Source organism: Lampetra planeri, chromosome 28, assembly GCF_965212315.1.
Source record: "Lampetra planeri chromosome 28, kcLamPlan1.2.h2, whole genome shotgun sequence".
Taxonomy (NCBI): Eukaryota; Metazoa; Chordata; class Hyperoartia; order Petromyzontiformes; family Petromyzontidae; genus Lampetra; species Lampetra planeri.
In genome coordinates, this window is record NC_136134.1 from 9,187,537 (window position 1) to 9,211,354 (window position 23,818).

General features: G+C 47.1%; 1 protein-coding gene across 2 annotated transcripts; it reads right to left on the reverse strand.

Moving 5' to 3' along the window:
• Nucleotides 1-694: 694 nt before the first annotated feature.
• On the reverse strand, nucleotides 695-21,857 carry LOC144728402 (mannan-binding lectin serine protease 1-like). 2 transcript variants are annotated; one of them, XM_078607814.1, is made up of 12 exons: nucleotides 21,839-21,857; nucleotides 21,132-21,292; nucleotides 17,527-17,797; nucleotides 16,027-16,204; nucleotides 14,498-14,635; nucleotides 12,355-12,554; nucleotides 10,807-10,954; nucleotides 8,982-9,100; nucleotides 7,982-8,066; nucleotides 6,618-6,746; nucleotides 3,198-3,272; nucleotides 695-1,896 (listed from the first exon to the last, which is right to left on the reverse strand). In XM_078607814.1, the coding sequence occupies exons 2-12, from the start codon at nucleotides 21,140-21,142 to the stop codon at nucleotides 1,070-1,072; spliced, it is 2,181 nt and encodes a 726-aa protein (XP_078463940.1). In that variant the 5' UTR covers nucleotides 21,143-21,292; nucleotides 21,839-21,857; the 3' UTR covers nucleotides 695-1,069. The 2 variants fall into 2 exon arrangements, with proteins under 2 accessions (XP_078463940.1, XP_078463941.1); XM_078607815.1 differs by lacking the exons at nucleotides 21,132-21,292; nucleotides 21,839-21,857 and adding an exon at nucleotides 18,174-18,305.
• Nucleotides 21,858-23,818: the final 1,961 nt, after the last annotated feature.

A 23,818-nucleotide genomic window follows, 5' to 3' on the forward strand; every position in this document is an offset into this window, starting at 1 on the left:
GCGGGAAAAGGGAAACAAACTAAACAAAAAAAGTAGTTCTAAAAAAAACGAGTTTTCAATCTATATTTTTTAAAGTGACTTTCTATCCACATTCACTGCTGTGGAAAGGTATTTATTGAAAGACAATCAAATCAATATTTGTTTAATTCCGAGAGCTTGTATGATTTGAAACACCAACTTTCACAAGGGTTGTCTTTGTGTACACAGCCATTGGTGACTAAGACGTGACACTCAACTCACTGCACTTGAGAATTCAGTTTAATCACGGATGGCTGCCTGGGTTTGAACCCACGACCTTAGAAGTTCCAGGTCAGTGCATTGACCCCGGGGTCACGCGGCCACCCCCAATCAAGAATTAACACTTTGCGTTAACACGTTGACCCTGTTCGCGCATTTCTAAATTACGCCCCAATATGAATCTTGAATCACCAGAGGCCAACACGAAAGGATTTCAAGGTTTTTTTTTTCTCTCTTTGCTGCTTCTCAGTCATGGGGTGAACGTGACGGGTGTTGATGAATTAGTTAATCTTCTTGGTTCTTTCGGTAAAGTCACGTAGAAGGGAAGTAATAAAATAAAATAATAAAACATAATACAACAATTCTCACCGAGAATTGTTTTATTATGTTTTATTTTTATTACTTCCCTTCTACGTGACTTTACCGAAAGAACCAAGAAGATGAATCCCTGCAGTCACGAAAGCTTTAAATCGGAATTGGTTAATGGTGTCACCATCGACGACATGATCAGCCGGTGGTGTTATTTGTCCGAGCCTCGACTATTTGTCAACTCAGCCTAAAACAAACATCAGCATACGGTGAAGTGGCACCTTCAGCATTGGGCGATTCAAAGTTGGAAAGACTTTCGTGGTGTGATTCACACCCTGGCGCCATTTTGTATTGTGCCGGCCTTAATGTTGTTGCTCATTAACGACGGTGTTCACCTCGGCGGTATATGAAGGCTAAAAGCGCATCTTATTGTTTCATTTTTAAAAGCCATTTTATTTAAGGGGGTGCTCAAACTAAGATCAATTTCGCCTGTAATTTATCCAGGCTGTATTTGTACATTTAATCATGTGTTGTTGTTGGCCATCTCAGAGTGCAGCCAGTCGAGGTACTTATCCACACGGGTGTAAACTCCGTACTGGTCGGCTTTGGCACACGAAATACCCCAGGACACGAGACCCATCAAGTGCCACCACTTACCCTCAACAACAATTGTGAACGGACCTCCACTGTCCCCCTGGCAGGCATCCTTACCACCTTGGGGGTAACCGGCGCAGAACATATTCCCTGTGACGATTGTATTTTGTGTGTAATATTGAACCGACTTGTCATGGTTAGTCTCCATGCAGGTATTGTCTTCCACAATGGGCAGTTCAACATACTTTAAACCTTGTGATGTGGTACTACCAATTTGAGCCTTTGTGTGACCCCATCCTGAAACAAACCCCACGTTGTGCGGCACCAGTTTGGGAACCACTCCGCCTTCTGTGACCTTTGGGAGACAAATTGGCCTCACAGTGTCTGTCATGCTTACAGGATCGCCAGCCAGCCGGAGCAATGCAATGTCATTGTCGAAAAAGGTTTCATTGGGCTTGTAGCCAGGGTGTATAATTCTCTTGTCCACTGTACGCGTTTCAGTTGAACCCCTGCTGTTGGGTAGTTTTTGGTTTAGAGCCCCTAAAGTGATAAATATTTCATGTGGAAGGAAGTCTTCCACGACGTGAGCTGCTGTTATAATCCACCGGTCATTAAGCAGGGAGCCACCACCCTGCAGTCCGCCACGATGTGAAAACTTCCTGATCAGAGCCTGCCAGGGGAAGTTGCCGGATCGTGCAGGATAGCCGCCCACAATACGCGCCACTTGTTCTATCGGGTGCTTGGGCTCACCGCACACTGCACACAGGAACACGTGAGCAGGGCAATTATATGCCCGTTTTTTTAATATGTATACACTTAACCACCCACGTCTGCATGTGTCCATGCTGCTTAAGTTCAGCCAAAGTCATTTTAGCAATTTTATTAACACTCGATGTGCTTGAATTCCCACAAATAGAAAATAAGTGACGGACCACAAAGGTGAAATAAGTAGCACATTGAGACGGCTGGATGGCTGACGTCTGTGCTTCGATTCACACGTGTAAGAATGGGTGATATTTCATACATTTCCTTTTTGAACCCAGGTTGATATAATTGAAACCAGGATGAATTTGCCATACGGCTATTATCTGCAAACTATTTGTGGATAATAGGAGGCCGTTGGAGAAAGGAGGAAGGAAACCACCCATGGCTAATCACCCATGGCTAATCACCCATGGCTAATCACCCATGGCTAATCACCCATGGCTAATCACCCATGGCTAATCGACAGAGAGTAAGAGGAGTTTGTGTGGAACCTATGGTAGCCACGGAGGAGCAACCAGGGGGTGGCGTCGCAGATAGGAGTACTTATACTGGTAGGAATCACCTGGTTCCACCAGGTCACAGGGGATAATTGTGTCCATCCGTCGTGCATCCAAAAATGGGAGGGGTGGGGCTGGGTGGAGAGGGGAGGGTGGAGAGGGGCTGGGTGGGGAGGGGCTGGGTGGGGAGGGGAGAGTGGTGAGGGGCTGGGTGGGGAGGGTGGGGCTGGGTGGGGGGTGGGAGGGGTGGGGCTGGGTGGGGAGGGGCTGGTCACCCCGTGGTGCCCTTATAAAACTCAACGTTTAACCTACTCACGCCGGCTTGTGCCCGCCCTCACAGTCGGGCATATTTGCGGAATACACCACGCCGCCGTTGACCCTGGCCATTGACCGAGCAACCCAACGTTCCTACCAGCTCCCTCCCCAGGAATGTGTTTAAGGAAGCAGGTTCACATATCGAACTGTTGAAACCGAGGACATAGTGAGGCACATAGAAAGACAAAGGTCACCCATATAGCCTCAACCGACTGTTGGGGCAAGTGCTGTTAGTGAGCACCTATGAAGGCCGGCACGGCACACGAGGGGGTGGGTGGCCAGCACCACGCCCGACCATCTTTGCCTCTCCAGTGGCGATGTTTACATGCCGCGCCAGGTTACTAATTTGAGGCTGAGTCAACCTAGGGGGAGGCCCAGGCCCGGTTCAAATAATCGTCACTGGTGTTGGCCGTGAGCAGGAACCGAACTCAGGTCGCTAGGTTCGTAGCCCTCGGGCTGCCTCTCCCTCCACACACGTACCTGGATCACACGTTGGGATCTTCTCCCTGTCGACAGGGTTCGCCCAGTGTCCACTCTCATTGCAGGTGAAGACACCTGGAGAAACACGAAGAACGAGCGGGACAACAGCCAAGCAAACCAAAACTTTAATACTGGTAGGAACCTCCTGGTTACACCAGCCCACAGGGGATTATCGTGTCCGTCCGTTGTATAGGGAGGGGCTGGGTGGGGAGGGTTAGGGGTTGGGTGGGGAGGGTGGGGAGGGGCTGGGTGGAGAGGGTGGGGCTGGGTGGGGAGGGGAGGGTGGGGAGGGGCTGGGTGGAGAGGGTGGGGTGGGGAAGGTGGGGCTGGGTGGGGGGTGGGAGGGGTGGGGCTGGGTGGGGAGGGGCTGGTTACCCCGTGGTGCCCTTATAAAACTCAACGTTTAACCTACTCACGCCGGCTTGTGCCCGCCCTCACAGTCGGGCATATTTGCGGGACACATTCGGTTTTCATGGTTTTGGTGAACAAGTTTTCCCAGCCATCGGAGCCCCCTTGGGACTAAGTGATGCAGGAATTCTTGGGGGATACCATCTCTGCCAGCAGCCTTGCCTTTCTTCATTGCAGCCAGACCCTACCTCACCTCCTCTGTGCTGATGGCGGTGGCGTCTTGTGAAGAAATCGAGGCCAATGTCTGGTGATGTAATTGGCGATGGAGCTCTCGTTTTGGAGACTATAGAGTTAGGCAGCAAAGAGGCCTCCTAGTAGGCCCCAGGCATGGCGGCTGGAGTGTGTGAAGTCCAGGGCCTTCAATGGGCTCAATTCACAGCTGGCATCCGGCTAATTTTAAAAGCTCCTTTCGACCCTGTGGGCTGCCCCACTGGTTGTCCTGTCGAAGCAGGTCCTCAGTCTCTTTTGTCCAGCAGGGAGTGGATTCTTTCCAGAAGTCTCGGGGGATGCTCTTCTTTGCGGCTGCAGTAAGGAGGCCAACACAACGGTAATAGCAAACCAGTCTCGTTGGAATTTGATTCGCCACTCTCTTCTAGAACCTCCTCATAGTAGTCCCAGTCAGCTCACTCGCTATGAGCACAACATCGTGCGTAAAAAAATGGATTCTGTTACGCATTTGTGCTCAGATCCCTTCCACCACTGCAGGGAGAGATAAAAAAAAACCTCGAGAGAGAGAGCTCAAGGCAGCCCCTCTCGAAGGAATTCTGTTCTACCTCGTCACGTTCGCCAGACGTCCTGGAGGAGGTTGGAGTGGCAACAATTTACCCTTCCTTTGCCAAATGCCCGTTGATGTGAAACTGCTCATATACGAGGCACACGTCCGATTAGCCTCGGCACCTCCAATCAGCACGGTTGGTTACGTACGGTGGCGAACGAAGTTCAACATACATAAATGTATTTATCTGTTTTTATTTTATTGAATGTGCACAACCTGCCATGACATACGTAATTAATGAACACGGGCATTAACGAGGAGGATTGAAAGTGTGCAAAGGATGGAAAAGCTACAAATTAAAATCGTGGGAATATTACTCTTAGTTTTTTTCGGTAAAGTCACGTAGGTAAAAAATGAAATCAAAATTAATAAAAATAAAATAATAAAAAATCACGATGTTTCGGAGGCAACACAAGTCTCCGTCATCAGGTGGGACCGTCACAGCCAGATTTGCTGTATCAAGTGAGGCAGGGATTCCAAGATGCAAGTTCTTAAATACAAGTTAAGGGGGAGGAGAGGGGGGGGCTTATCAGAATGTGGTAGCCAATGAATGGAACGTATCGGGAGGGGCGGGGGGCGGGGCTAAAAGAGAGCACGAGGTGCACGTGGACGTGGACGTACTTGTGTGCAAGTCCCTGTTGGTGCGCATGATGACGTATTGGGAATAAGTACGGAGATGTGTGCAGGCTTGGAATTTCTCAAAGACATAGACAGAGGAGCAGCGTGGATTGTGGAATGTGCGCAGGTTGACTGCATCACATTGGATCTTAATTTGAAGCTTTCGTGACTGCAGGAATTACTATTTGGTTCTTTCGGTAAAGTTCCTGTTGGTGCGCATGATGACGTATTGGGAATAAGTACGGAGATGTGTGCAGGCTTGGAATTTCTCAAAGACATAGACAGAGGAGCAGCGTGGATTGTGGAATGTGCGCAGGTTGACTGCATCACATTGGATCTTAATTTGAAGCTTTCGTGACTGCAGGAATTACTATTTGGTTCTTTCGGTAAAGTCCCTGTTGGTGCGCATGATGACGTATTGGGAATAAGTACGGAGATGTGTGCAGGCTTGGAATTTCTCAAAGACATAGACAGAGGAGCAGCGTGGATTGTGGAATGTGCGCAGGTTGACTGCATCACATTGGATCTTAATTTGAAGCTTTCGTGACTGCAGGAATTACTATTTGGTTCTTTCGGTAAAGTCACGTATAAAGATAAAATAATAAATTAAATAATAGCATACTACGACGTTTCGATTGCAACACAAGCAATCATCATCAGGTATAAAAGAAAGAAATAGAAACAAAAATCTAACCAGCAAAACTATAGACAGACATATAAGCAGACAGATATCACAAAGATACACAGAGAGAGGACACGCATCGGGAGGGGGGGGGCACCCCGCCCCCCCTCTCTCTATTTAAGGCCCCGTCACAGAGACGATCTCTCTCTTTGTGCCGATGCGTGTCCTCTCTCTGTGTATCTTTGTGATGTCTGTCTGCTTATATGTCTGTCTATAGTTTTGCTGGTTAGATTTGTGTTGCTATTTCTTTCTTTTATACCTGATGACGATTGCTTGTGTTGCAATCGAAACGTCGTAGTATGCTATTATTTAATGTATTATTTTATCTTTATACGTGACTTTACCGAAAGATCCAAAGTGCATCCCATTGGCTTTCAAGAAATGTAAGTGGGCTTGGGCAGGACATGTTGCTAGTAATGACAAAGAAGCGTCCGCCTTAATTACGGTCGGGTAGCAATAAAAAACGGTGAACACGTAGGCTTTCGCGACCAATATTGTTCATAATCAACGATTTTTGGGTTTAGATCGCGTTATTTATAAATGTGTCGTAACCCTCCACCACCCGACACGGCCAATCAGTAAAAAAGTGTCACGTTGACAAAAGACAAATAGTTCACTGCTTTAGCCCACCGGTGTGTTGAAGCGTGAAACCACAACATTTACAATTTTTGAGTAGTACGACGTTTCGCTGGTAATTGCATCCAGCATCATCGGGCAATTCTGGCGAATAAATGTTGTGGTTTCACGCTTCAACACACCGGTGGGCTAAAGCAGTGAACTATTTGTCTTTTGTCAACGTGACACTTTTTTACTGATTGGCCGTGTCGGGTGGTGGAGGGTTACGACACATTTATAAATAACGCGATCTAAACCCAAAATCGTTGATTATGAAAAAACGGTGAACACTAATTTCACGCGTTAGGGCCAAAGTACTCACCGTTCGTGGGTGTTGTGAAGCGATAGGCATCTGAACACTCAAACGTGACCTTTTCGTTGTATGTTGTAGTCGGGAAGAACGGGTCAGTGAAGCCATGTGCGAGCAACGGAGGAAACCCGCAATCCACAACTGCCAGAGACAAGACACCAGCAGTGATTTTGATGGAAACGTCACCAACTGTCACATTCAACAATCACTGCCTTATTACGTTAATACATAAAATAACAACCGGCGTTCGCCACAAGTGACGGTGCTGTCACCAAGGCACTTTTGCCATGCTAAGGTGCACTTTGAGGCCACGTGACGTGTCGAAGGTCCGCTGGCAAGAGGTCACGGAACAGACTCAGGTGCCATGGGGTTGACTGAGATGACTGGCAGATCCACCAACTGTGCTCCCCACTGTGCCACCTCACATACAGGCACCGTGCTATTTGGGCTAAGGGGAAGGAGACGGTAGAATACATATAGCTGGACTAAAAAAACAGCTGGTATGTGAAGAGGTTTGAAAAAATACTTCTGGTATGTAAACAGTTGAAATTATTCAATATTTAGTCACAACGTTTCATAATATTTCTAGCAAACGATGCGTACATTTTAAAGATTATATAAACTAGACATCGTAAGTAGGTTCAGCCGTTTGACATTCCACAATCCTCATGACTGACACATGATATTAAGAAACTTGCCCATTGTTTGAACTGCGGCACTGAGAGATCTTATCTTAATTTCATTGACCATAGCGCATTAATCAAGACGCTGAATAGAAAATTAGCAAAGGTACAGAAAAAACAGTGAGATGAGTAGGTGCAAAAGGATGGTAGTACATGAATGTGAAATTAACGACGATGAAAGTGGTTAATGATGAGTGAGAGAGTGTTATGAATGGGTTGGGAACTTGGAAAGAGGGATGATGGTGCAAATGATGGGAAAGGGAGGGGGGAGGGAAGTTGGGGTAAAGAAAAACAATAAGTGAGTTTTGAGAAAAAAAAATTATTCTTTGGTTCTTTCGGTAAAGTCACGTATAAAGATAAAATAATAAATTAAATTAAATACTAGCATACGACGTTTCTATTGCAACACAAGCAATCATCATCACCTGATGAGCAATCATCATCACCTGATGAGGATTGCTTGTGTTGCAATCGAAACGTCGTATGCTAGTATTTAATTTAATTTATTATTTTATCTTTATACGTGACTTTACCGAAAGAACCAAAGAATAATTCCTGCAGTCACGAAAGCTCCAAATTAAGTTTAAAAAATAATTAGTCAGTGAAGCTGATTGTTTGACATGCAGGGGAAAGACGTCGGCCGGACACATTATGTGATGTTCAGCACGAGGGGAATGGAGCAGTGAGCTTTACTTTTACACGTGGGGGGCATGCGGTCCCACGTCCCGTTATTTAGACAAGTCATCCGCAGTGATTCGGCCTCTTTTCCATTTTCACTCTGTAACAAACCCCCCCCCCCCACCACCAACATCATCGCTGTCTTCAGCAGCAGCAGCAGCCACATCACAATTACGATTATTATAATTCTCAGCAACATGAGTAACAACAACAACAACAACAGCAACGTCATCAATGCGTCCAGATGAATCAGGATTATAAAATATCGACAGCAGAATACAGAAAATGATTGCACACGTCGCCACACAGACCTTAATCTATGCCAGTATGAGTGAGTATCGAGTTGGTCATTGTACCAATCTTTTTTTTTTCATGATGCTTCTTTAATCCAGCAAGGTCTCCCTGAGTCTCAAGACGATATATGAGGAGGGTTTTGTCAAGTTTTTTTTTTGCAGTAGGGAGTGCAAATGTTGTTGCTGTGCATAATCCCGACGGAGCTATTTGCAGGACATTTTTTGCAGTTACATTGCATGCTTTTATCTTAGCTTTCTGGGCGGTGATCATTTCGTGTTATCTTCTGCATCGAAGAATGTGGTCGTGACTATCGTGTAGGTTGTACACATGCACAAATACACAAAGCTGTTCGAATTATATAACCATCCAATTACGCTAACGATTAAATATATTCCAATACTTAACGAATTGGATGACACGAAAATAGTTGAGGGGGATAAAAAACCCTTTACCTCTGTTCCCCTGTGTGCCGCTGGACGGGAGGTAATGGGCACGTCTTAGTGACTTCATTGGCATCATCAGCAGCATCACGTGGGGCGTGGCCTCTTGGGAGGTTTCCCACCTTCGGGATGCAGGATGTCCGAGCGGCCAACATTTATAAAAAGCGGGCCCCAGTAATCGACCACCACGAAAGAAAAAGTCGCCGATTACAACTTTGAGCCGACTAATCAACGTCAATCGACCGGCCATCCCAGCGTCGCGCGAAGTCGCTCCCGCCCACCTGGATGAGTTTGTAGCCGATTTCGCAAGAGAACACAACCGCGTCCTTGAAGTGGTAAGTGAGCTGCTTTGGCTCGAAGTCACCATTTGTCAGCGCGTTCACGCTGGGACAGGCGATGCCTGTAAAGCCACAAATGACGCACGGCAAAAACACACATTTTGACCGCGTTCGAATGCACACACGGCACTGAACGTGAAAACTGAAAAGCGGTTAGACGGGGAAAAGGGTCGTGGCGAAACACAGGCCGAGGGGTCCGTGGGACGTCTACTACTAGTGTGTGGTTGGCTGATTAGTTACGGCCAGGGATAGGGCTCAAGAAGAGTTACAACAAACGGGGACATACTCCATTGCAATAAGAATATCTCACAATACCAAAAGAGAGGACAACGACATGTGGACGCGTTGTCTTGAGTGGTGGCTGATTACGCAACTGACGAAAACAAAACTTGGAATTTTAATGTCTCGGGAAGACACACATATTTTCGAGGGACAGCAGTTACCTAAAAAAACGGGGCGATCCTGGGAAAACCGGGAGAGGTGACACCACTAGATTTAATTCTAGATTTGAAGCTTTCGTGACTGCAAGGATTCATATACTTAGGTTTTTTCGGTAAAGTCACGTAGGTAAAAAATTTTAATTAATAAAAGTAAAATAAAAATAAAAATCACGACGTTTCGGAGGCAACACAAGCTTCCGTCTTCAGGTGGAACCGTCACAGCCCGACAGCTGTATCAAGTATTTTTATTTATTTATTTTTTATTTTACTTTTCTTAATTTAAATTTTTTACCTACGTGACTTTACCGAAAAAACCTAAGAATACCACTAGATTTGTTTGCTTGTTTCCTCTGACCCCCACACTGCTTGCGTCTCCTATCCATTGCAATGCGTGGCCCGTCAGTTCTTTTAGTTGGTTTGATATCTGGTATTCATAGCAGCGATTGGGAACCCGTGGCCTGACGGACTGACTACACCCCACAACTTAATCTCACATGGCCTAGACCCACATGAGGGCCCACCACTTGGGAGTGGCCCATAAGCGATGTACAGCGTTATGCATCACCGCACCTTTGCCACACTCCGCCTTCTTTGTACGGCTGATGTTGATGTAGACAGGAGTGTAAAAACATCTCTTAATTTTGCCACTCTAATCGGGTGCTAGAGGGCAATATTTTTTTGGCGTGGCAGAAGTTACTACTTTCAGCACACGTAGTTTTGCATCTGTCACGCGATGACGTCACCTGTTTAGTTTGTTGTCCTTCCCGCACACCTCCGATTAGCACGGTTGGCTACGTACGGTGCGAAAGAAGTTCAACATACACACAGTACATGGGCAGGGAAGCACGCGTTGCATGTGATGTCATGGCGTTGGCCACATTTATTTTACCCATGGTCGTTGGTTTATCATCATTTGTATTTCAACTATATATGTTTTTTTATTTTACCAGGTAAGGCCCACAAAACTATATAGCTTTTTTTCAGAAGCCACTTCATTTGAGCTATAATGTGTAGCCAGGTCGCTTCTGAAAAAGAGCTGTATAGCTCAGTGGGCAATACCTGGTAAATTAAACATAGTAAAAAAAAAAGATAAATCCGGTACACATATCAATAATACCGTACCACGGTCTTTCTCCCGCCAGACAAAATTGCATTCCCCATTTACAAACGGAAATAATAATACTCTTTGGTTCTTTCGGTAAAGTCACGTGACTTTACCGAAAGAACCAAATAGTATGGATTCCTGCAGTCACGAAAGTTTCAAATCAAGATCGAAATAATAATCATGCCATGTCTGCACTGCTTTATATGGCTGTGGGCGTTCTGACCCTCGGAGGTGTAGTGAATCCTCCAGCCCGTGTTGTCCCCAGACTTGTCGCTGGTGAAGGTGATCTCGGCCACGGAGCTCTTGGTCTCGATGGGGTCGGGCAGAGTCTTCCCACAAAAAGGCCCCCACTGCTGACCACCCGACCGAATCTGATGGGAGCGCGCGGGCACACGCGACACGGACACGGCACGGGTTTTCAGTTTCATTTATTTGGTAGAGCCCTGTGAGCCATTCGGAAAACATCTTAAAGTGACTATGCGCAAGCAGAAAAATCCAGGAGAAAACTGCAAAGTCTTCCAGAAAAAAAGCACCGTACACCAACGCTGTGCAAAAATCCCAGTGGGATGCAAGTCAAACAACAACAACAACCACAAGACAACTTAGATTAAAGCCATCATTCTAACTCCGTACTACAATAAACAAACATGGCCAGGAGAGCCACGAGGGTTTTGCTTCTCGTTGCCACCACTGGCGGTGTAACTGCACGGGTCGTAGGGGGTCCAGGCGACTGGGCTTTTTAATTGGGCGCCACGGTGGTTATGAGATGTTAACTACCTCGCCTGGTATTCAGGAGGTCGTGGGTTCGATCCCGACCCTGACGCCTGCTGTGTATTTGGAGTTTGCGGTGTCTCTCTCATCATCATCACGGTGGCTATGAGATGTTAACTACCTCGCCTGGTATTCAGGAGGTCGTGGGTTCTATCCCGACCATGACGCCTGCTGTGTATTTGGAGGTTTGCATGTTCTCCTCGTGATCCGCGTGGATTTTTGTCCGGATCCTCCGGTTTTTCCCTCCACATTCAGAAACATGCCTTTAGAGTATTCGGCTGCTATGCATTTCCACGTGATAAGCCACTTTGTTGAGTTATCATTTGTGGCCAGTTCGCTTCTTAAAAAGAGCCACATAGATCAGTGGGCCTTATCTGGTAAAATAAAAGTAGTTTAAAAAAAATAGTTTCAGTACATAGCTTGTAGTAATACACGCAGTTATGCTATAACTTTAACTTCCAACGTTCCGATATGATTCATCATACGTTACAGTTTTGTATTAGAACCATTATAAAGCTGTATATGTTTTTTTGGAGATGGCGCTCAGATACAAGGCCCTAGACTGCAGCTCCCAAAGTCCCTTCATGAATCTGGCCCTAACCATGTCAATGCCAGGCGAAAACAAATTGTGACCATACGTCACCATCTTGGTCAATGCAAAGTTTTCAAGGATGCACATCCGATAAAGGGAGCACATCACTTATTGACGTACTGAAATTATACTATTTTATTGCTATGCCCACGGACCAAATCTCTTGGAATGTGCCAAATCTCATCAGATCACACGGAGGCTAAAGCTAAGCAGTCTGCTCAGCTTCCCCCACCCCTCCCCACGTTACATTTTAACATCTAGCCAAACATATGGAAGAGTAGGCCGAAAATATCCTCAAGCAGGGCTCTGTAGAGCTTCTGCTTGTGGAGGCCTGTTCCGCTAGAATTGGCCTGAGCAATACATTTGCAGGCCTGCACTTTTACCTTTGTTGTTGTCAGCACTACTTACCGTCATGCTGTCGTAGGGGCAGGTGTTGACTTCGGGGTGAATCTCCACGTCGAAGGTGTCCCGGAAGTTGAGGGTCAACAAGTAGCCCTCCTCCAGACGCAGCGTGAACTTGCACTGCAAGGCCCTGGGGTATGGCCTGGGGTACTCGGGGCTTGTCACCTCGCCTCGTCGCTCGGTGAACTCCTGGTCGCTGCACTCCACTGGCGGACGAGGGACACCAAAAGTTCTGGAGTTTAGCAACGTGCGCCTTCAAGAAAGCCACGATCCACGAAAAAAAATCAAATGGATGTTATCTTTTAGAGTACGTGCGAATCTAGGCCAGGGTTTACACACAAAGTTTTTGCCACAAATGAACCACAATACCTTGCTTATCTCGTCAAGGTGCATGATCCATCACGCGAACTCCGGTCATCCTCACAGCGGCATTTGGCTAGCCATCGAATGAAGACGATCACCGTATCGCGAGGTTTCAATTGCGCTTCTGCGGCTGTCTGGAACGCTCTTCCTTCCGATATTAGGAATACGCTGGAGCTATGTACTCTTAAATCTAGATTCATTTCTTAAAAACTGCTTTTTGTGTTTAGTTTGTTGTCCTTTCCCCGCACCTCCGATTAGCGCGGTTGACTACGTACGGTGCGAAAGAATATATACAGGTTTCTTGAACGATATTTTTCGATGGGCCACATCATAGCAACTGTCGTGTGCTGGCAGGCCACGTTACGTAATATGTTATAGAAGGGACATGCTATAACATCTCTACGTGTGACTACTAATTTATACTTTTTTGTTGTCTCCAGGCCTCTTGTTTATCTCCCATCACACTCATCTGCATCTCTTCATGACTAGCCATATTTTTCAACAGGCCATGGCGTGGCATACCACTACCCCACTCCAGGGTCATCGCGGGACAAATCTGGCCCACAGGCCGTCAGTTGAAGAATCTTGTTCTCGTCTGTCTTACGAGTCTTTTTTGTTTATATCATCAACAATAATTACTTTATTGGGATATTCAGGGGCAAAATGTATGGCAGTTACATAAGCGGTAATGTCACTAGCGTGCATGGGCATGCTTCTAGAAGTGACTCGAACAAATGTTTCATTCTTCAACAAAACTAGTGTTGGATTGTATGTGAAACAGAGTCAAGGTATTTCTATAATAACAAAATAAAAAACTCAATACCGTTTATTATTGGTGGAAATTTTCCCTAATGTGGCCCCTTTCAGCTCTGGTCTGTCAGCATGGTAACCAGAATAACACAGTGTGATCACTGCCATGGCGGTGTGGCCCATCTTCCCACATTCAAACACACACAACAACAACAACCGCCGTTCACTACTAAATGGCAGCGATGTTACTACATTGCTTGTGCCAGGCTAGGCTCGCTGACAGGTCACGGGAAAAGTTGCTTGGCAGTTTACTGCCCCGAGTGAAGGAGCCAGAAAGAACAAAGACACACACACACACAAAGATCCCCCGTATAGCCTTAACATACTCTTCTTAGGTTTTTTCGGTAAAGTCACGTAGAAAGTAAAATAAAATAAAAACAAAAATCACGACGTTTCGGAGGCAACACAAGTCTCCGTCATCAGGTGGGACCGTCACAGCCAGATTAGCTGTATCAAGTGAGGCAATGATTCAAGATGTAATCCCTTAAAAGCGAGTTGAGGGGGGAGGGAGAGGGAGGGGGGAGCTCATCAGACTATGGTAGCCAATGAAAGGAACGTATCGGGAGGGAGGGGGGGGCGAGGCCAAAAGGGTGGGCGATGGACGTGGAAGCGCTTGTGCGCAAGCGGCCAATTACTGCACACGCCAACACAATGGAGCGATTGTGCGCAACCTTAACATACTGTAGGGGCATGTGCTGTTAGTGAGCACCTATGAAGGCCGGAACGGTACACGAGGGGATGGGTGACCAGCACCACGCCCGACTGCCTTTGTCTCCCCAGTGGCGATGTTTACACACCGCACCAGGTACTCATTTGAGGTCGAGTCGACCTAGGGGAGTCCTCGGACACGGTTCAAATAATCATCACTGGTGTTGGCCGTGAGCGGGAATCGAACTCGGGTCGCCAGGTTTGATAGCGTAGCGTAGCGCTAACCGCTACACTACACGAAGACTAAGGCACACACACACACACGCACCTGTGCAGGTGCGATCATCCTTGTCCAGCTGGTACCCATAGCGGCAGGAGCAGTGAAACCCGCCGGGGTAGTTGTAGCAGTCGTGTTGGCACGCCTGCTCATTGCCGCCGGCGTCTCCCTCGACGCATTCGTCGATGTCTGCGGGGCGATGCAGGAGGAGAGAAACAACGACCAAGAGCAAACGGGTTTTAATTCCTTACCCATACCCGGCCGTACCCGTACCCTACCCGTACCCGGCCATGTTGCAGGCGCGGGTGGGTTGATTCTAGGAACTTGAATTGTGAGAAGAGACAAGACGTTGGGAAATGAGTGACAAACGGTTACTCACCAGTGACTCACGGCCTACCCGTACCCGTACCCGGCCGCACCAGGGTCGCAAACTTGGTACCCGTACCCGGCCGGGTAGCCGGGTATCGGGTAGGGTACGGGTATCGGGTACCCGGTTGCGACCTCTGGCAGAAGCGGCTCGCTCCCCCCCTTCCCCCCGTTCTTGTCAATCCACCGCTGGATGAGGGACCTCCCCACGCCCGTGCGCGTTGCGGGGTTATTTTGACCATACTTCACCACGGCCGCTCGGTGCCGGTCGGCGATGGCGGCTCGCATCGGCAATGGAGCATAGCAGTACGGTACAACAATTGATTTATTTTGGTGCACCGCCCCGCAAGCCCCGTGTCGCGATGCATTTTGCGCGCGCACACGAATCGTTTGCTCACCCTGAGCGCGATCGACGTTCCGAGGCTCTGCTTAGCTTTGAGTTCTACCGAGATCGGGCGCCTATCCTCGGGCGGCAGCTAGCGCACCCCTGCAATGCAGCAGCGTCCGAGCAGTGTCTGATTAAGCTAGTGCGGGGCCTGTAGCATGATGTAATAAAGGGGCTCCAAATAAAAAAAAAGCCATAAATATTCAACACACACATTTTTTTACTTGCATAGTAAAGTAATTGTATTTTTTCATTTGCTATACAGACAGATAATACGACAAAATCGCTAACTTTAAACACCCAGTCGTTCAGAAAAGTCGAAGGCGGTATAGTACAATAGTAATAGACTAATAGAGCAAGTGCAGACTCACTGAACCGGAATTGATCGCTTGGAAGCGTTTAGCGTGGGGCCCTTGAAAGTGCGGGGCCCATAGCGTTTGTAGCTACTTTTGCTACTACGATAATCCGGCACTGCTTTGGAGGCGAGGGTTGGCGGATCGCACAGATGTCTCGAAATACCATTTCCCTGCCCCCCCCCTGCCCCCCCGCGGACGCGGGTTTAACGACACGTTTATATTTATGCGATCGAATCCCAAAAAACGCTTATGGATTCCTTTCACATGTTTGGCCGATAACATCTTAATATATAGAGGCCTGCAGAGCTTGAGCATTCATTGGCGTCGGCTCACCACCTTGGCTGCCTTCCCGCTTACTCTGAGGCTTTCTCCCCATGCCTTGCCTGTCTCTCTCTTTGAGAGCGAGCGTCGTAAACCGTGCAGCGCCCTTGCGTGGTTCAAATTTACTCAACCGGGCGCGACGCTGGCCATACCCACGGCGGTGAAGTACGCCTTGAAGCCAGTGAAGCGCTCCTCGTTGGAAAAGTCGGTCCTGAGGGTGACGTTGATGCTGTTGCCAGAAGCCGCGATGAGCTGGTTGCCCGGCATGTGTTCCCCGTCCATGCTCTCTTGGCCGCAGAAATTGTCCAGTGATTCGTTACCGGCTGAGACCTGCATCCGCACCGAGAGTTACATCATTGGGTCGTGCTCATGACACACAAGGTGCTTGCTGCAAATGAACCACAAATACCTTGCTGGTCTCGTCGAGGAGCATAAAGCGTCGCGTGAACTCTGCTCATCCTCGCAGTAGCAGCAGCGGTGGCTTTTTGCTGGCCATCGAACAAAGACGGTGGTCAGCACATCGCGCGCATTCAGATGCGCTTCTGCGGCCGTCTGGAACGCTCTTCCTTCCGATATTAGGAAGCCACTGGAGCTATACACTTTTAAATCTAGATTGAAAACTAATTTCTTTAGAACTGCTTTTTGTGATTAGTTTGTTGTCCTTCCCCCGCACGGTTGGCTATGCACGGTGTGAGGGAAGTTCAACATACATCATAGATACGAATGCCTAACAAGAATTTCACAGAGGCTGTACGTACGTGATACACTGAGAGATGCCGCCGTGGTGTGGTGAGCACGCTGGTCCGACAAATGCGATCTTCCTACGTGGCAGTTGCGACGTGCACATTTTATGACCTCAGCATATGTGGACTGCCATGATCTGTGTAAGGAACTGTGTCGTTTCAACATGCACATGGCACGCTACCTTAGTGATGTAATGGTTATATATATATCTGTTTACCAAGTAAGGCCCACTGAGCTATACGGCTCTTTTTCAGAAGCGACCCGGCCACAAATGATAGCTCAATGAAGTAGCTCATCGTGTGGAAACGTATAGCAGGGAACTACTCTAAACGCACATTGATGCTAAATGTAGAGGGAAAAACCGGAGGACCCAGAGAAAAATCTACGCGACCACGGGGAGAGAGACACAGCACACTCCACCTTGGAATTGCAAACCGGGCGAATTTCTTAAATGCCCTCTTTCCTTCGTCTGCCCGGCAGCATAAATGGATGCACCACAGCCCATCGGCGGGTCACGTGTGGTGGAGAATCGTGTGGGTACTCACATCTCTTCCAAAATATCTGGCCAGTGTAAAAGAGTCGGTAAAAATGTTCTCTAAATTGTCTCTAGATCTCCCTTACAATTGCAGGGTTGCACATTTCCCCACCCTTTTAGATTGCAGTATACAAATCCAGGAAAATTGAGGCCAAACGCCTCTGGCAATCAACGTCTGGTAGCTCACAGATTGTCAAGAGTTCTGTCTGGACTTTCTGACAACAGGTTGGGCACATCACAAAGGTTTAGCTGTTTATCAATATTTGCTGTACACCGGCCCAAAGTGCCCCAGCCCACGCCGTGCACCACTGCGCTCGTCACAAACCTCCCCCCCCAAAATAAGAACAACCCGCGGACGCGATTGACCTCTGACCTTGACGTAGTCATACTGACACTTGACGGACGTCTCCAGGTCGAAGTGCGCGAACTGCAGGCGCGCACGGTACCCGGACGGCACGGAGATGTGCCAGGTGTGGAGAGCCTGGTCGGGGTAGGGCCCTGGGTAGCCCGGAGACTCGATCGACCCGTGCAGCCCGCAGACGTCGTGCACCTCTCCAAGCTCTTCCTCGCCGTTGTCTCCAGAGGGTGTGCCCTGTGGCAGCAGCAGTATCAAGGGCAGCAGCAGCAGTCGCAGCTGGTGCATGCTGGGAGGCGAAGAAGCGGAAATGAAAGGACAGTTTAGGGTCCTGAAAATGCCCCGTGGTTGGCAAAATCCGTGGTTGGCAAGACCAAAGGCTTATGGGAAAATAGGGGGTTACGTTCCGCGGCCGTGGTTAACACTCGCATCAGTAGCCTAACTACGCATCCTATGCATTCAGTCAACTTGAGAAATATTTACAGTACAGGGTTATTCCCATCGCTGTACATAATAATAATATTAGTAGTAATAATCCAGTGAAAGCTGGCTCATCCCGACTTCAAATTATCCACTCTTCCCATAATCCGCACCTTGAAACTCGATCTACGAATATTTATGCCGTGCGCATGACGATGCTGCATAAAATACACGTGCTCACCCACCGGACTGGCAGTGGTATGGATATGTGTCGTATTATCCACGCTTAATCCGCAATAGGGACACAAAGGTGCAGACGATGTGCAGAAACTTCCGACTGTGAAAACCCAACACGAGACGTATAATAACCTGAATGATACAAAATAAAAAAAATACAAATAAATAAGCACATTTTGGTATTTTTGCCTTTTGTAAGAGCACAAGGTTATCGCTAAAGATGCCATGTTTAACAGACGAGTATAGTCTGCCAGTGGGGGGGGGGATGTTGCGATGTGATTTTACCCGATTAAGTAATTTGCAGGTCAATAATCAAGTTAGAAAAATTTGAACAGTGATGCCGGCACACATGGCCTACCCCCGTTCAAATAATGTCACTGGATCTTTAATCTTCTTGGTTCTTTCGGTAAAGTCACGTAGAAGGGAAGTAATAAAATAATAAAAATAAAACATAATAAAATAAAATAATTCTCACGACGTTTCGGCTACAACGCAAGCAGCCGTCTTCACCTGACGGCTGCTTGCGTTGTAGCCGAAACGTCGTGAGAATTATTTTATTTTATTATGTTTTATTTTTATTATTTTATTACTTCCCTTCTACGTGACTTTACCGAAAGAACCGAGAAGATGAATCCCTGCAGTCACGAAAGCTTTAAATCGAAATGGATCTTTAATGTCCACTGCGCAACAGCAGGTGCGAGGTTTTTGTTCAACGTATATGGGATGCTTGGAATGTTCTTGAAATGTTTTTTCATGCGCGGAGGATAATCTGCACCGGCGATAACACCCACAGATCCGCGAAAATTGGTAACGTGAGCCCGTTTGCTGCGCTGCCATCTTATGGCATTGCGTAGACGATCGTTTTTTTAAGTTCCACAAATGCAGAGCATCGTGTGCACGGCAAATAACAGCTGCAAGTTTCACTTTGAAAATGAAAGAAAATCAAATACTTTATAATAATGATACATCACATGTGTAAGGACAGTACGGGGCCTAGTGGTCATAAATAATAATTGAAGCAATGGGGACAGGCAGGGTCATGTATGGACAATACAAGGTCTAGTGGTCGTGAATAGTAATTGATGTGACAGGGACAGGCAGGGTCAAATGAGGCGAGAGAGAGTGTTCGGGGAAAAGGGGTGTGGCTGAGTCGAGGGGCGTGGCTGAGCCGGAGGGGGAGATAAAAGGAAGCGCGGAGCGGGGCTCAGGGCTGCTGTGGAGAATCGAAGTTGGACCGTTGTCGCTGTCGTCATCTTGGAGTGGATCAACCTCACCATCTGAGAGCGGGTCACCTTATCGTCTTGGAAGACTCGGGGGAGATTATATTTAATCGCCGTAGCTGCTACTCCATCGGCTCCTATATAGTCAGCCAGCTATATAGGTGAACGTCATGTCGCAGTTACATGAAGTCACCCACTGTGCATAGTCAACTCGCGTCTACCCGTTAACATGCCATCGAGTGGGGCGGACCGCAATAAACAAATATATATATTTGAACAAGACAGTGTCTACATTACATGTGCGTAAAGTATCTGTTTTACAAAGCACTCTCGGCCAGTGATTCTCAACATTTTTTGGCGACTGTTTGCCCCTTGTTGAATGTTGTTTCAACCGAGTACCCCCTTGTGTGACCCAACACATTTCTGAGAAATAGATGTATGAATAACGAACGTCAATAATGTAAGCATATTGAGCACGATGAATGTGACAGTCTGAGGCACATGGTATAAATCACCTCGCCTACCCCCTGGGACACTGGCACGTACCTCTAGGGGTCCACAAACCACCGCTCTGGTGTACATCAGATTGAAATAACTAGCCAATTGGCCAAGGGTTAGGAAAAACTAAGAAGTATCGCAGCTAATTGAGAGAAGTGAAAGCGAGAGAACAGACACGCTTGGAGGCAGCGGCGTGACAGAATCAATCATCAGTCAACCAGCCTTCCTTTGTTGTACGGAAAAAAGCCCCCGTGTAGCCAGTTACCCAGCTAGCTTGCAAGGGAGATCCGTGGTGCCATCAGCACAGAACGAGGACGACAACGTCAGAGTGATCCGTACGGAGGAACTATCGGAGCGTTACAACGGAAGGCACGGTCACCAATTGTGCTTTTGTAGACAAGTGTACAGTCGTAGATTAGACGTGAATAGATACCCAATTAATGTTACAATCAATCGGCCATGATCAATCCACGGCTGGATTGATGCATCATAAAGCGGCGATGTTATATGATGTTACGTCTCCTGTACAATAATACGTTTTCATTAATTTACATTTTTTGATATTCATATTCAACTCGTCAAAATACACAACAGGACATGTGATTCCAAGAATGGCCTCATCCTGTGTACCTACAAACCCTGACCATCATCGGTGTTCATGGAGGAGCATCATACTCGACCTCAAGGGATCCTAGATGATACACAACTACCGTGACCTACTCACATTCAATTTAAACGTGTGCGACATATTTTACAGATGACACTCGGCGACTTACTCTGATGTGAAAAAAACTGCACGGTACATTAATTGCTATATATGCACTCGTGTGAAATTTCTGGCCATAATACATTTTAAATGATAAAAGCGAATTTTTAGAAAGCGCCAATGTTAAGGCGCTGGGAGGAGGAGTACCCACCCTTGACTGGACATCCGTGGAAAAGAGCTTCATAGCTCATCGGATTCCTCCAGCATAAATATTCTGACTCTGGGTGGACAGCTCAAGGGGATGCGGCGACCAAGAAGGAGTGGAGACAGACGGGGAGAAGAAGCAGCGAAGAACTAAACTCGGGGGTCAGCGATATCACCGAGGCAGCAACAGTTCAAGTTCATGTATTAGGTGTATAGCCCTGTGAGCCATTCGGCTCTTGAATCGGGTGCAACCGCAACAAACAGTCCCCCCTCCTGCCCCCAAAAGACCCCCAGGGGATTGACGAAGACCTGCGCGTAGGCGATTGGGAAGAACTCACAACGGCCACATGTTCCTTGCCGCCGGTACGGTCCTCTCTGCCGCTCCGATGGGAGATTTGCTTGTCCAAGCTCCCCGTACGCTGCCCTCGCCGAGTGCGGGAGCAGTTTCGCCCCCAGCACCAAGTACCCGGAGCGCACTGAAACATGCGGCGCTGACCTACTGATTAACCACAGCAAACACTCAGAATCCACAGTGCCCTAGCGATATAAACACAAGCCACCTCAGATGGGGACACACACACACACACAAACAAGGCCACCAGAATACTGATAGTGGAACTTGAACTCATAAATGTAAAATTTTAATATGTTAACCATTTTAAAAATAATATTAATGACAAAAAGAAATGCATAGAGCGTGGACAGAAAAGTGAATGTTTTTGTTATTATTATTACTAAATAAATACTAAATAAACATTTCAAATTCCACTAAGGGAAGTGTGTTGTCATAGTCTGCAAAGGCTAGGCATAATGGACTTTGATATTCTTGAGTCTTTTCCAGAATCGGATTGATTGTATGTATGTTGAACTTCTTTCGCACCGTATGTCGCTAATCGGAGGTGCGGGGAAAGACAACAAACTAAACACACAAACAAATTTATGGTAGATAAACCTTTCCTAAAGCCGATTTCCTCATGGAATTGGTTGGCCTCTACATTTCTCAATATTTTCTATTTCCAATGACCCCTTTGAACCATTTACAGACCTTCCCATAGATCTCTCCCTTACACGAGTCACAGCGAGCTCCGGCGTTAACTGCTGTCGAACGTGGCGCTGTATTTCACATTCGTTTGTTCGAAACAACCAGCGTCACTGTCGGGAAAAGGTTCCCTGGCTGGCTCCGAATGGCTGTGCGAGTGGCCGTCGATCGGACGGGCGAGCGGGTGGGCGGCACTTGAACTGCGTCCAGTGGCAGAGATAACGAGCGCAGAGAGTCCGAGACCTCCCAGATCGATGCAACTTAGCAAACACGAATCTCAACTGCCGTCCGTCGATAGCGCCGTAGTCCGGAAAATGACGACGCTAAATTGGCGACGTTCCGGCTCATGGCCCTGGCTATTCAGGGATTTTGTTGGTGATGTTTAGACCACACTCGCCGCTGTGAGCGTGGGCTTCTCCATCGTACATCGTGATGCCAAACGATTTAAAACCTCACGATTTGACGATCGTCGCAATGTTTACCGTAGCTTGTTGTGTAACTGCGATTGGCATTATTTATTGTATAGGTTGTTACGCTTTGCTGTAAACAAAAAAAGTTAAGACTTGTTTGAGTGTTCTTCAAAGTGCAATTCGCTCAGAGTAAATTTGCCTCGAGTCTTTATGATCGTTACGATATATGAAATTTATAACGCAGATGCTGCCCATCACACTAGAAGCATAGAGAGAGAGACACAGAGAGTCGAAATAACAGCTGACATAGGCATGTTGGATGGAAACATCAGTCAGTTAAGACTTTACCTGGTTAATAACGTCCTTCCAATGATTGCTCAGTTTGTACCCATCCTCTCGGTTGAAGTTGTGTCTGTGTTTATATATCTGGATCGCTTCATGAACAAATCTCTGAAGGTAGCCGGTAGGTTTGCAGAGTACCTCCGTCTTGGAAAAATCTATTTCGTGTGAGCCCACAGCGTTAAAACAATGATCGGCAACGGCAGAGGTATTGGTCCTACCGTGTTTCAGATCTGCCTTGTGGTCACGTACGCGGTCCGAGACATGTCGTTTCGTTTCCCCAATGTAACTGCTGCCGCAACCACAGCTCAGTTTGTAGACACCAAGGTATTGCATGTCAGGAATCACATATTTTACAGATGGGATTAAATCACGGATTTTGTGTACTGTATCAAAACGAACCTGGATCTTGTGTTTGTTTAGGATTTCGGAAATCTTTTTTTTATGGACGCTTGTGTTGCGCCCGAAACGTCGTGATTTATTTTATTTTCTACCCACGTGACTTTACCGAAAGAACCAAAGAGTATGGATTCCTGCAGTCATGAAAACTTCAAATCATGATTGCCTGATGATGCTGGTTGTGACTATCCGCGAAAACATCCGTAGCCAATCGTTGGATGTTTGTGGATTCCTCTCTAACATTGCCAGAGGTGCTACTGAAGCAGTCATAAATTGGCTTGATTGTTCATCACGTGACAACTTTATTAATTGGCTGTGTCAGGTGGTGGAGGGTGTACGACACAACATTTGACTCACGCGATCTGACCCAAAATTCAATTGTGATTCATCGTAATATTGTTCGCGAAAGCCTACACGTGCAAAAAAAAAATGTCTTGACTTTATTATTTCGTAATATTTTGTCATGACGGACCATTTCACGAGGTAAAATGAGCAACAATAATAAGCTCGATGTTGTGTATTTCGAAAAACGGGCAATACGATGATCATGCTTGTTTACATCGTACATGCATTGCAGTGTCGCCACGTCACGACGACTCGGACTTGCCACTGAAGCACCACGCGCCTGCTATTTAAAATGTGCATGATGGCCATGTGCTTTTCCGAAATCTATTTGCTCGCTTCCCGCTGTTTTGCTAAATTTCTGCAAACTTCTCCTCCCCCACCCCCACCACCACTCCAATCCCACGTACACAAATGTGCGCGTCATCTGCAAAAAGTGCCACTTGCATTCATCACCAACACGTAATTCACTTTGAGACGAAATGAAAAGCAACAA